The 14,387-nt window shown below is 46.5% G+C and overlaps 1 protein-coding gene across 3 annotated transcripts in view; it reads left to right on the top strand.

Moving 5' to 3' along the window:
• Positions 1–339: 339 nt before the first annotated feature.
• LOC129701873 (receptor expression-enhancing protein 2-like) overlaps positions 340–14,387 on the top strand; it is a 39,859-nt gene continuing 25,811 nt past the window's right edge. For 2 of the 3 annotated variants that reach the window (XM_055643366.1, XM_055643364.1), the window contains exon 1: positions 358–734. In XM_055643366.1, the coding sequence (XP_055499341.1) occupies positions 703–734 (32 nt within the window). In that variant the 5' untranslated portion in view covers positions 358–702. Of the gene's footprint in view, positions 735–14,387 lie in introns of all 3 variants that reach the window. The other variant, XM_055643365.1, reaches the window with a different exon arrangement.

Here is a 14,387-nt window from a genome sequence, read left to right as displayed (position 1 = left end):
TTCTGACTGCAAGGGACCTACATTTGTTTTAACTAATCTCTTTCTTTTAGGGGAATTGTAGTTTCAACGTGAATGCTCTACCGTCAACCACAAGTCACATTGTACCTTATTGGAGTTTGTGGATTGATAGTTTAAAGCAGGAAGATGGTGACCGCATGAACAATCTAAAACTATCCATGTTCTCCATAGATGCTGCCTGACCTGCTGAGTTACTCCAGCACTCTGTGAAACGTCACCTATCCATGTTCTCCACAGATGCTGCCTGACCCGCTGAGTTACTCCAGCACTCTGTGAAACGTCACCTATCCATGTTCTCCACAGATGCTGCCTGACCCGCTGAGTTACTCCAGCACTCTGTGTCTATCTTCAGATACAGGATGACGGTTGCAGACAGATGATGATAGACGACATAGTGTTTAATGTGTGCGAGTCCATCGCGTCCACTGTTTGTGCTTTGAGGTTTGTGGGCAGACCCTTGCCGAGATTAGACCTTTACCCGGCGCCTTGGCACCAGACGGGCATCTCTCTGCTACTTCTGGGTTAACTTGTCATTCAAGGCCAGAGCGAGAGAGAGAAAAGGAACGATTTATTTATTTATTTATTTATTTTGTTGCAGCGAGGCGGGAGCTGCGTCAGTCCCACGTTAAGCTGTGGAGGAGCCGGTGTCGGTGTCGGGGAGCGGAGCGGGGAGCGGCGGTGGCCATGGTGTCCTGGATGATATCCCGGCTGGTGGTGTGAGTATTACGGCTGCATCATTTTTCATCACCGGGGGGCCACACATTGTACACGGGGAGCGTCATTGCAAATATACACGCTAAATGCTGCCAAATAAATGACCCAGATCAGATGGACATTTTGTTTAGTGTCGCGCAGGCAGAGCGAGGTAAGAGGGAAATATCTTCATTTACCGTTAGCATGTATTTGGAATAGTGACATCAAGAGCGTGGGGTTTAGATGTGGGTATCCCGGGGCTCGGGTTGATGCAGATGCAGCCCGGCCGCTCCCTCCCTCCCTCCTTCCTCCTTCCCTCCCTCCCCCCTCCCTCCCTCCCTCCTCCCTCCCTCCCTCCCTCGCCCCTCCCTCGCCCCTCGCCCCCTCGCCTGTGAACGGTGTGGATCCCGGGACCGGCCGCGAGTGATGACCGGGGGGAGAGGGAGAGGGAGAGGGAGAGGGAGAGGGAGCGGGAGCTCTAGCTCTAGCGGGGCCGCTGCGGTGGGCGATCAGATTGAAGGTGGGAGAGTGAGAGGGCAATGGGGCCAATGGGGAGGTTACGGGGACATTGGTGTCTGTGGGGCCGCAGCTCTGGGACAGACAGTGAGTCTGGTGTGGAGACAACGGGCAGGGCCTCAGGGGCTGGTGATGGGCTGTCAAACACTGGCCCCTCTGTGTCCCCGCCAGTGGCAACAGTGGAGCCCAGTCTCACCAGTGACAACACTGGCCCCCTGTGTCTCTCGCCTGTCGCACCGTGAGAGTGTGCCAGTACCTGGGCTGTAGCTGCGCTGGCACACTGGTGCTCTGGCACTCTGGTACACTGGCACTCTGGTTCACTGGCCCACTGGTGCCATGGCCCATTGGTGCTCTGGTACACTGGTGCTCTGGTTCACTGGCCCACTGGTCCTCTGCCACACTGGTACTGCCACTGGTACTCTGGTACACTGGCACACTGGTGCTCTGGCCCACTGGCACACTGGCACACTGGTGCCCTGGCCCGCTGCTGCTCTGGCCCACTGGTGCTCTGGCCCACTGGTGCTCTGGCACTCTGGTACACTGGCACTCTGGTACACTGGCACTCTGGTTCACTGGCCCACTGGTGCCATGGCCCATTGGTGCCCTGGTACACTGGTGCTCTGTTTCACTTGCCCACTGGTACTATGCCACACTGGCACACTGGTCCTCTGCCACACTGGTACTGCCACTGGTACTCTGGTACACTGGCACACTGGTTCTCTGCCACACTGGTACTGCCACTGGTACTCTGGTACACTGGCACACTGGTTCTCTGGCACTCTGGTACACTGGCACACTGCCACTATGGTGCTCTGGCTCTCTGGCCCACTGGCACACTGCCACACTGGTTCTCTGGCCCACTGGCACACTGGTGCTCTGGCACTCTGGTACACTGGCACTCTGGTTCACTGGCCCACTGGTGCCATGGCCCATTGGTGCTCTGGTACACTGGTACACTGGTTCTCTGGCACTCTGGCACGCTGGTACTCTGGCTGCAGTGTGAAGCTGTGAATGTGGCCAGTGCTGGTGTGTTGGACGACCAGTCAGTTGGTCTTGATGTGGGTTGGTTGGGAGAACTGTGAATGCCGCTCTGGGTTCCTGGTCCTGAGCTATAAACAATGTTCTTGCGTTTCTCAACTGATGCAAATTCCTGTTACAAAACAGATGAATTATTAAGTGTCATGTTATAAAGGTTGAAGTGATAAATGACTCTCAAAGTACAGACATTTTCTGATTTAAAATTAGAATACTAATCTGCCTCTTGGCAATTGAAATTATGGTTTTTAAAATTATAGAAACCTGTTTTCTTTCTGTGGAGTCACAAAGTTAAATAGAAGGTTGGAACCAGAGGACATTGATGCATTGTAGCCTGCGGTTCGGTGCTGCCTCTGCAACCCATGTAGGTATTGGAGGTCACGGTGAAGTGGGCAGAGTCTACCAGTGATACTGGCCGCAGGAACCCATCCCAGTGTGTGCCTGAGTTTGATTTGCATCACAAGTTCATGGTGGGTTGTCTGGGAAACATGAACACTTTGGTTGGCAGGAATGTGAAGCATGTGGATGCCATCAAAGGCAGTTTGATTGAAGAGTTTCTGCAATGGTGCTAGTTGTTGAACTGTGTAGGGGAGGGTGTCTAAGTTTACAATATGATCCAGATGAATTGGGAAGGTGGGCCAAGGATTGATAAATGGATTTTAACTCTCACAAGTGCGAGATATTAAACTTTGCTGTGTCAAACCAGGGCCGGACATGCACAATAAATGGTCGAGCCCTGGAGAGTGTTGAATAAGGGTGTTGAATACAAAGGTCGGGATATCATGACGTTGGTGAGTCGTTGGTGAGTTCTGGTTGCCCAATTGTAAGAAGAATGGTAGTGTGGAAAGGATGTTACAGAGACTTGTGGGCTTGATTTATAGGGAGAGGCTGATAGGCTGGGACTTTTTTCTGTGGAGCCTAAGAGGCTAAGAGGTGACCTTATTGAGGTGTACAAGATCATGAAGGGCAAGGATAAAATTAACGCTCACTGTCTTTTTTCCATGGTAGAGGGTTCTCAAAGTATAAGGCGTAGGCTTACGCTGAGTGCAAAGATTCAAGAGGGATCTCAGGTGCAACCTTTTCAGTCATAGGGTAATCTGAAGAAGAGTTTTGGGCCGAAATGTTACCTATTTCCTTCGCTCCATAGATGCTGCTGCACCTGCTGAATTTCTCCAGCATTTTTGTGTACCTTCGATTTTCCAGCATCTGCAGTTCCTTCTTGAACACATAGGGGTAATCTGTGTTTGGATCAAGCTGCCATAGGAAGCTAGAAGTGGATACAATTACGGCTTTTAAAAGATGTTATGTCAGATAAATGAACAGGAAAGGTTTAGAAGGATATGGGCCAAGTGAATGCAAATGTGTGCCAACTTGGTTGGTATAAACAAGGTAAGCCTATGGGTCTGTTTCTGTGCTGTACGTACCTAGGCTCTGGATTAACTACCAAATGATCCAGAACTCCATTCTCTCTTTGACGTAGGTTGTTTGAACTTGTGTTCCAGGATCACCCCATGTACTGGAGTCTTTTATGGTATCTTTTTTTGTGTCATCTAAGTTTTCAGTGGGTCAAACATTTCAATGTACAGACCATTAATTATAAATGACATTGAATTAGGAAGGGCATGAACAAAAGGCAATTTAAGGGGCTGTCCCACTTGGGCGACCTAATCTGCGAGTATAGAAGAGTGTCTTCGACCTTCAAACTCGCAGCATGGTCGACACGTGGTCCTATGAGGTCACTGGAACTCTCCTTCATGCTCGAGGGAACTTCCCGCATACTCATGGCCTCAGCTAAGTTGTGGAAAATTTTTCAGCATGTTGAAAGATTTTTTGCGAGTAACATTTGGTCGGCATGGTTCGTTTTGACTCGTAATGCAGTGGAGTGGGGTTGCTATTTAGTTACAGGCAGCCGAGGGCAGCCGTAGGCAATCTCCTTCGCTGACCAGGCATTTTGATTGGCTCATTGGAGTTTTCAGAACCAAGGAAAACCGACTGGTAGGTAAAATGCCCGCTAAACTTTATTATACTTCTTAAAAGTGTCTCCACTCCTTCTTCCCCCCCCCCCCTTCTCCCTCCACACCCATCTCTCTCCCCCCTCTCCCTCCCCACCCCCTCTCCCCTCTCCCCTCTCCTCTCCCCTTCTCCCACCCTTCTCCCACCCTTCTCTACCCTTCTACCCCCCCCTCCCCCCCGCACTCTCTAAAGGACTTACCATACACTGTGGCAGCCGTTGACTTTACTCTTCATCGCGCAGACAGCGCTCCCCACCTCCCCTGGCCCCCGCCTTTGCGATGTGTTTGTGTGTGCGGTCGGTCGATCCAGCTCGCGGTTTCAACGTGGACGATCGATCCAGCTCAAGGCTTTCTAGGCGAGTGCCATCGAGCTTGAAGATCAAAGACACTCTTCTTAACTCGCGGATTAGGTCGCCAAGTGGGACAGCCCCTTTATTTATTTATGTACTTTATGTAGGGTTATGGTACGAGTGCAGGCAGGTGGGACTAAGGGAAAAAAGTTGTTGGGCACGGACTTGTAGGGCCGAGATGGCCTGTTTCCGTGCTGTAATTGTTATTTGGTTTTATGTACTCTTATTGAGCATATATTTCAAACACTTTTTCAATATTTCCAACAAGGGGGTTGGAAGGAAAAAGGACAGAAGAAGTAGGGTTTCAAGGGGACAATCCGAGGGTGAAGGACCTCTCTGGTAGCAATGACTCCATGGGCAGAATCATCTTCTTTTGACCTGTATGGCTGTATTTCCAGCTCTTGGTTTTGTGGATTTAAGCCAAAGTGTACACAAAATCTCTGCTGATATCTGAGTGTTTTGCTGATTCAGTCCCCATTGTGGGAAGCAGCAAAGTGAAGCACATCACCAAAGGTGGTGACATGGAAATGGTGGAGAGCTTCAAATGGTGAAGATTTGTTGTGGACTATGTTTGGTATGTCTCCAGTGACTCTTACAAATTTCCACAGGTGAACCACAGAGAGCACACTGGGACGCATCGCGGCTTGGTTCGGGAACACCTCTGCTCAAGGCCTCAAGAAATAGAAACATAGAAAATAGGTGCAGGAGTAGGCCATTCGGCCCTTCGAGCCTGCATCGCCATTCAATATGATCATGGCTGATCATCCAACTCAGTATCCTCTACCTGCCTTCTCTACATACCCCCTGATCCCTTTAGCCACAAGGGCCACATCTAACTCCCTCTTAAATATAGACAATGAACTGGCCTCAACTACCTTCTGTTTCAATTCCCTCGTCCAAATCATTAATATATATTGTAAATAGCTGGGGTCCCAGCACTGAACCTTGCGGTACCCCACTAGTCACTGCCTGCCATTGTGAAAAGAACCCGTTTACTCCTACTCTTTGCTTCCTGTCTGCCAGCCAGTTCTCTATCCACATCAATACTGAACCCCCAATACCATGTGCTTTAAGTTTGTATACTAATTTCTTAAGTGGGACCTTGTCGAAAGCCTTCTGAAAGTCCAGATATAACACATCCACTGGTTCTCCCTTATCCACTCTACTAGTTACATCCTCGAAAAATTCTATAAGATTCGTCAGACATGATTTACCTTTCATAAATCCATGCTGATTTTATCCAATGATTTCACCACTTTCCAAATGTGCTGCTATCCCATCTTTAATAACTGACTCTAGCAGTTTCCCCACTACCGATGTTAGACTAACTGGTCTGTAATTCCCCGTTTTCTCTCTCCCTCCCTTTTTAAAAAGTGGGGTTACGTTTGCTACCCTCCAATCCTCAGGAACTACTCCAGAATCTAAGGTGTTTTGAAAAATTATCACTAATGCATCCACTATTTCTGAGGCTACTTCCTTAAGTACTCTGGGATGCAGCCTATCTTATGTCACTCTCCATCCTAATGAAGAACTCAACCATATTATGGTCACTCCTGCCCAAGGGGCCGCGCACAACAAGACTGCTAACTAACCCTTCCTCATTACTCAATACCCAGTCTAGAATAGCCTGCTCTCTTGTTGGTTCCTCTACATGTTGGTTTAGAAAACTATCCCGCATACATTCCAAGAAATCCTCTTCCTCAGCACCTCTGCCAATTTGATTCACCCAAGCTATATGTAGATTGAAGTCACCCATTATAACTGTTTAAGAAGCAACTGCAGATGCTGGAAAATCGAAGGTACACTTGCTGACTCCTCCCATGCCTCAGCCTTCGGGCTCCTCCTCCTTTTTCCTTTCTTCTCACCGCTCACCCCCCCACCCCCCATGAGGCTGAAGAAAGGTTTTGGCCTGAAACGTTGCCTATTTCCTTCGCTCTATAGATGCTGCAGCACCCGCTGAGTTTCTCCAGCATTTTTGTGTACCCATTATAACTGTTTTACCTTTGTTGCACGCATTTCTAATTTCCTGTTTGATGCCATCCCCAACTCCACTACTACTGTTAGATGGCGGCTGCACGCGCCTGCGCACACACACACACACGCGCACGTGAGGCTTCGGAGGCTCAATCCAGCGCTAAATGCAGCTCAACTCTGCCGGTCTCGCTGGGTTAACTACAGCCCTGTCTGGACTGATGGGATACCAGCCCTGCTTCTCCGTGCTGGCCATATTTCCCACAAGTCCAGGCAGGTTCACCTGGCGGGACAGGCAGAGTTGAGCTGGGTTTAGTGTTGTTTCTCTGCGCTGGCTGTGGGCCTGGGGGCACCGCTCGCGTCTGACTGCCGACCTCTCTGGCCACCCGTGGGGGGGAAGGGGGGGGGCACTCGGGACAGCGCTGGAGACCCGGCTGGGATCGATCCTGCCTGTGGATGAGGTGCAGGTCTGTGCCACATCTCCCTCCTCCAATCGCCGCGCTCTATCCTCAGTCCCATCCCAACTGCCTCGCAGAAAGCGGATATTTTAAAATCGGGTCACAAAAACTTGGGGGTGATGTCCCCCACCTCTCAAAACATGGGGGGGACGTGTCCCCTCTGGCCCCCCCAGGTTTTCCGCCCCTGCTCCCACTAGCGTTTTCTGCCCCTTAGTGTTTCGCAGCTCTAACCATACCGATTCCACATCCTCCAAACTAATGTCCTTCCTTTCCTATTGCGTTAATCTCCTCTCTAATCAGTAACGCTACCCCACCTCCTTTTCCTTTCTGTCTATCCCTCCTGAATATTGAATATCCCTGGATGTTCAGCTCCCAGCCTTGGTCACCCTGGAGCCATGTCTCCGTGATCCCAACTATATCATAGTCATTAATAGCTATCTGCACATTCAACTCATCCACCTTATTACGAATGCTCCTTGCATTGAGACACAAAACCTTCAGGCTTGTTTTTACAACACTCTTACCCCTTATACTATTATGTTGAAAAGTGTCTCTTTTTGATTTTTGCCCTGGTTTTGTCTGCCTGCCACTTTTACTTTTCACCTTGCTACCTATTTCTTCTACCCTCATTTTACACCCCTCTGTCTCTCTGCTCACACATTTAAGAAACCCTTTCCCTTTAACTCCATCCCCGACTATTCCATTTGACACCCCACCCCCCTTATTCAGTTTAAAACCACCCGTGTAGCAGTGGCAAACCTGCCTGCCAGAATGCTGGTCCCCCACCTGCAAATTGCAGAGTTATGGATGTAGTCCAGTCCATCACATAGACCAGATTCTCCACCACCTAAACTTCCAGCTGCCTTGGAAAAGCAGCCAACATAATCAAAGACTTGTCCCACCCAGGTCATTTCTTCTTCTCGCTGCTCCCATTGGGCAGATCTTATGGAGGGTACAAGACTCAGAAGCAGCTTCTTCCCCTCTATTATTGGGATTCTGAACATTCCTTCCATTAGCTAGGGTACGTAGATTCTTTTGTGTATATTGGACATTTGACTCTGGAACTGTAGAGTGCCTCCAAAATAGTTTCATAGAGCAACTTGTAGTGGAGCCAACCAGGATAAGGCCATTCTAGATTTAGTGTTGTGCAATGAACCAGATTTAACAAGAGAACTTGAGGTAAAGGAGCCATTAGGAGGTAGTGACCACAATATGATAAGGTTTAATCTACAATTTGAAAGGGAGAAGGTGAAATTGGACGTCGGTGTTACAGCTGTGCAAAGGGGAAGACTGAGACATGAGGGAGGAGCTGGAAAAGATTGACTTGAAAGGGGCTTTAGTAGGAATAACAGTAGAGCAGCAATGGCAGGAATTTCTGCGGATAATTCAGACGGCGCTGGATCATTTCATTCCAAAGAGAAAGAAACATAAAAGTAAAAGAGATGGCATAACATTGCAAATATTAGTGGGAAACCAGAGGATTGGGATGTTTTTAAAGAACAACAAAAGGTAACTGAAAGGACAATACGGAGTGAAAAGATGAAGTACAAATGTACGCTAGCCAATAATATAAAGGAGGACAGCAAGAGTTTTTACACATATATAAAGAGTAAAAATGAGGCAAGAGTGGACATTGGGCCAATGGAGAATGATGCAAGAGAAGTGATAACTGGAATTCTTGAAAGACACCAGCAGTGTGCCTGCAGTCCCAGAGAGTCAGGGTGTGGAGTGGCGATTACTAAGGAGAAGGTGCTAGAAAAACTGAAAGGTCTAAGGGTGGAGAAGTCACGTGGTCCGGATGGACTGTGTAAAGGAGCTTAGTCTGACGCACTGTAACCTTTACTAGAGTATTTATTATAGCACATGGCACACACGTCCCAGCACTGGCTGCATCCAGCCTTCAGGCGTACCAGGACAAAATGGGAGGAAGGAAGGAGAGGAGATCATAGTTATACTGATATGATGGGGCGTGTTAATGGTGATGAGGTAGCTACATTATAGGTTGCATGCATAAACCATCTACAGACTGCACCCCAGGGTTCTGAAGGAGGTGGCCTCACAGATTGTGGAGGCATTAGTTGTGATATTTCAAGAATCACTGGAATTAGGAGTGGTTTCTGAAGATTGGAAAATTGTGATTATCACTTCCCATACAAGGAGGGAGAAAAGCAGAAAAGCGGAAACTAGGTTGGCCGGATGGCAGAAGACAAATTGAATTGAATAATTGAATTGAATTAATTTTATTAGCTAAGTATGTATACATACAAGGAATTTGCTTTGGTGCTTTGCTCGTAAATAACAACACGATATACAGTAAACAATTATGAATAAAACATTATAATTTAAACATGTGAAGAATGAAATAAAATACCAGAGCAAAAGGAGGCTACAGACTTCTGGTTGTTGAGTAGAGCTACTGGTGTTGTATGTCTGGCTGTGGCAGCTTTGTCTGGTCAGCTGCAAGTAACTAGTGGAGTTCTGCAACGATTGGTGCTGGGGCCACTACTCTTCACGATGTATATTAATGATTTGGTCGATGGGATTGAAGACTTTGTGGCCAGATTTGTGAATGATGCTTCAATAGGTTGAGGAGCAGGTAATGTAGAGAAAGCAGGGACTCTGCAGAAGGATTTGGACAGGTTGGGAGAGTGGGCAGAGAAGAGGCAGATGGAATATAATGTAACAAAAGTGGAGTCATGCATTTTGGTCGTTGGAATAAAGGCATAGACTATTTACTAAATGGGGAGAGAATCCAGAAATCGGAGTTGCCAAGGACTTGGGAGCTGGTGCAAGATTCCCAAAAAGTTAATCTGCAAGTTGAATTAGTAGTAAAGAAAGCAAACTCAATGCTAGCATTTATTACAAGAGGGCTTTACACAAAAACAGAGAAGTAATGTTGAGGCTCATGGTAAGGCTGCGTTTGGAATATTGTGAGCAATTTTGGCCACCATATCTGAGGAAGGATGTACTGGCTCTGAAGAGGGTTCAGAGGAGGTTTACAAGATTGATCCCAGGATTGAATAGGTTAACCTATGATGAGCGTTTGTCGGCACCGTGCCTGCACTCACTGGAGTTTAGAAGAATAAGGCGGGACCTCATTGAAACATACAGAATAGTGTAAGGCTTGGATAGAGTAGATGTGGAGAATGGAGTTAAGAGGGGAAGATAGATCAGCCATGATTGAATGGCGTAGTAGACTTGATGGGCCGAATGGCCTGATTCTAATCCTATCAATTATGACCTTATGACCGTGAAAGGCATTTTTTTCAAGTTGCACTACTTTCCCCAACATCATTAGTCATCAGCTAGACAGCAGCAATAGTACATCACCTGTATCCTGCAGAAAACAATGAAGTCATTACAGATCAACACACTTTCTCCAGAACTGTTCATTATGGAATACCATGCAACATCTACATTTAATTCCAGCTACATGGTTTTGTATCATATATCTTAGTATCCCACTGAAGGAATAGGAGGATCTTGAAACTCAGAATTAGTTAAGAGAGTTGTGCATCATTATTCACTGAGTAGCTGATGTTGCTTAAACCGACAGCCCAGTCCGCATGTAGAATGGTGCAGCTACAGGATGCATGTACAGGAGAAAACGTTCTTGTTTAAGTTGTAGGATCTGGCTTTAACCATTAGTTTATTTATTGTTTTGGAGTGGGTGAGTATGAAAGCTTCTGAAAAAGCATAAAAAACGACAAATCAGAATGAATGGAACGGACATGAAATGTGAAAGTGATACCCAGTCAAAAAGATATGGACAAAAGGTGTCAATTGTGAAGCTAGAGAAAGGAATATTGGTGGGAAGAGTGGGGGCAAAAATAAATGGGTACGCAACCAGGTGGGGCACAGGGAGGAGAGGGAGATTAGTGAGGGAGGGGATGTTTGTAGGTTAGTTACCTCAACTCTGACAATTCAATGTTCATACCATTAGGTTGTTAGCTACTGACGTGAAATATTGGTGTTGTTCATCCAGTTTGGAGACCCAGGATAGAGAGGTCAGGATGGGAATGAGAAGGGGAATGAAAATGGAGGAGACCCAGGATAGAGAGGTCAGGATGGGAATGAGAAGGGGAATGAAAATGGATGGCATTGGCCCGTCACGACCGACTAGATCCCTGGTCCCCATTCCTCCCCATTCACAATTTGATTCTCTCCCATCTTTATCCCACAATATTTGTCTTTCATCTACTATGTAATGGTGCAATGGTACCTTATTTTTACATGTAGAGGTGGAGAGCAATTCATTTTTAGCATCCAGTTCAGTAAAAAGATTCATGTCTAAAGTTGTTATAAATGTCGAGTGTTAACTTGGCCATAAAGGCCAGTGATGTTGGTGGTGTTGCCTGTGGGCCTGACCAAGCCAAGTTGTATGTGTCCTCCACACCGTGTCACTACAGGTTGCTACAATCTGTCAATCAAAACTCCTCCTCACCTGTATCTACCTATCACTTGCCAGAATTTGTCCACCTCTCTTCCAGCTTTCCCCCCCCCACCACAAGGAGTCTGAAGAAGGGTCCCGACCTGAAACGTCACTATTCCAGAGATGCTGCCTGACCTGCTGTGTCAGCAAACTTATTCATTTCAATGGAAAAGCATGACTGTGAAGGAGAAGTCTATGTATAAAGTAATTTACATTTATTTAAATGGGTTAATTTATTCATTTAAAAACCATTTTGGGTAATGTAACCAAGTATAATGTTTTGTAAAATTGATCACGTGAATATCGGAGCTGTTCATAACACTCTCCCTGGTTGAGCTGCGGAAGAGCATTCAGTAGGAATCTACGATTGGCCAACAGGTCTGGTAGAAATCAAAGGGGTGTCAGGTCTGCAGCAGCTTATCTGCTGGATCCATGAGGCAACAGCCTGTAATTCAGCCTTCAGCAAAAAACAAGATCGATGATTGTTTTTTCAAAATCCTTTATTGAATTTTGAGCTGATAATTTATACCAGAGGACAAATAAATTGATTATGATGTCATTTCCCAGCTGCTGGCTTCAGTTCCCAGTCTAAATGATATGATTTTTTGATGGCTGTGTTAAACCGACTTTGCTCTGTGAGTCTGACCACCAGATTCACGGGTCAGCACCCAGCTGTTCTCCTGTTTGTACTAGAACCACGATAATCACAGGGTTATAGGATTCAGTCTTGTATATTGAGGGGGTCATCAGCCTGGATAGTTATTTTTTTCTCTTTCCACAAACCCTGAGTGTTTCCTGCGTTGCTGCTTTTATTTCAGACTTTCACCATGTGCATTTTTCTGTTTTGCAGTCACGAAAAGATTTTCAATCATTTTATTAAGCAACTTAATAAATAAATCTTTTCAGAAGAGGGTTAAAAGTGCATGATCAAATTCACCGTTTGAACGATGTATGTTTATCATGGTTGTGCAGTTATTACATTGCTTGCTCTTCCCTTCACTGTTAACATTCATCATGGTTAACTGAGTGAGTCAGACTGAATCACACTAGAGATGATTCCATCTCTATGCCACTCAACCCAGTTACATTACCCAGTAAACCAGACATTAACTTCAGAAGATAGACACAAAATGCTGGAGTAACTCAGCGGGACAGGCAGCAACTCTGGGGAGAAGGAATGGGTGACGTTTCAGGTCAAGACCCTTCTTCAGACTTCAGAAGAATGACCCACTGATGATATCAATAATAAAGGTGCTGCAGAAAATGACTGAGGAATTAGATATAGCGTAATTCAACCATTCTTTCCACCTCACCCCTCCCCAGGAACATTACAAACTTAATTAGCAAAGTTTTAATATAGAATCCATACAGTTGTATTTAAAGTTATCACCAGCAGCCCAAGGAGGAGGTAATGTTAAACGGGAGAATGGAAGTGTGAAAGCATGTGGATGCTAGGCCACAGAATGGGAAGAATGATACATTTCCCAGAGCGTGAACTAGTGTTGAATATCAAAAGAATGATTGCAGCATGGAGTTGCTGTCTGCAGAGTGAAAGGTTGACGATGAAGCAGCAGATTCTGATGAATGGATCTATCTCTTTATCTGCTTCCCTTGACAATTTATTGGATCCTTTCACTTAATTCACCACCTTGGCCCAAACATTTACAATTCCTCACAATCCTTCCCCGTAAAGTGTACCTTTGGAATTCCTTCACAACTTGCAAAAAGAAAGCAAATTGAGAAACGGTGTTGTACCAGAACGGTGTTGTACCAGACGGTGTTGTACTAGAACGGTGTTGTACCAGAACGATGTTGTACCAGACGGTGTTGTACTAGAACGGTGTTGTACCAGAACGGTGTTGTACCAGAACGGTAGAACGGTGTTGTACCAGAACGGTGTTGTACCAGAACGATGTTGTACCAGAACAGTGTTGTACCAGACGGTGTTGTACTAGAACGGTGTTGTACCAGACGGTGTTGTACCAGAACGTGTTGTACCAGAACGATGTTGTACCAGAACGATGTTGTACCAGAACGGTCTTGTACCAGAACGGTGTTGTACCAGAACGGTGTTGTACCAGAACGGTGTTGTACCAGACGGTGTTGTACTAGAAAGGTGTTGTACCAGACGGTGTTGTACTAGAACGGTGTTGTACCAGAACGATGTTGTACCAGAACCCTGTTGTACCAGACGGTGTTGTACCAGACAGTGTTGTACCAGATCAGTGTTGTACCAGACGGTATTGTACCAGACGGTGTTGTACCAGACGGTGTTGTACCAGACGGTGTTGTACCAGACGGTGTTGTACCAGAACGGTGTTGTACCAGACGGTGTTGTACCAGAACGGTGTTACGGTCAAACATTATGTGAGCCCCAACACATCTCTGAACTGAGCGACAAAATGTGGGCATGAAATCAAAGAGCATTCCCTGGGAATGACAAGCTCTCTAATGCTAAATGGATTGTTTGATCTTTTGCAGATCAAGTGACCCCCTCACCCTCTGAATGACACCAGACATTTGAATCCCACTGCACAGGCTTGTTATTCCCAATCATGGTTACATCAGGGTCAAGCTGCTCGTTAGAGGAAGGGAGGGGGGAGTGGATGGCTGAACAGATATCTTCAGTTTCAGGAGAGCTGAGCGGGGGATGGCTCCTTGAGATCTTGGCTTTCGTTATCAACAAGCTCATGTTGTAACAGGTGCAAACTCATCCTTGTGATGGATTGAGTCGCACGGGAATGGCAACATTTTGCAAAGTGATTGAATTTCTTACAGAAATTGCAAATTTTACCATAAGTAATACAGAACTCCCGACCCAGAGCATGAGAATAGTTATAATTAGGACATCGAGCAGCAGACCTTTGCTGCTGCCAGGCAGGGGAAGGCTGCAGACCCTTGT

The sequence above is a fragment of the Leucoraja erinacea genome, chromosome 11 (assembly GCF_028641065.1).
Source record: "Leucoraja erinacea ecotype New England chromosome 11, Leri_hhj_1, whole genome shotgun sequence".
In the NCBI taxonomy this organism is placed as follows: domain Eukaryota; kingdom Metazoa; phylum Chordata; class Chondrichthyes; order Rajiformes; family Rajidae; genus Leucoraja; species Leucoraja erinaceus.
Note: the sequence above shows the minus strand (reverse complement) of the source record. Positions and strands in the feature narration are given on the sequence as shown.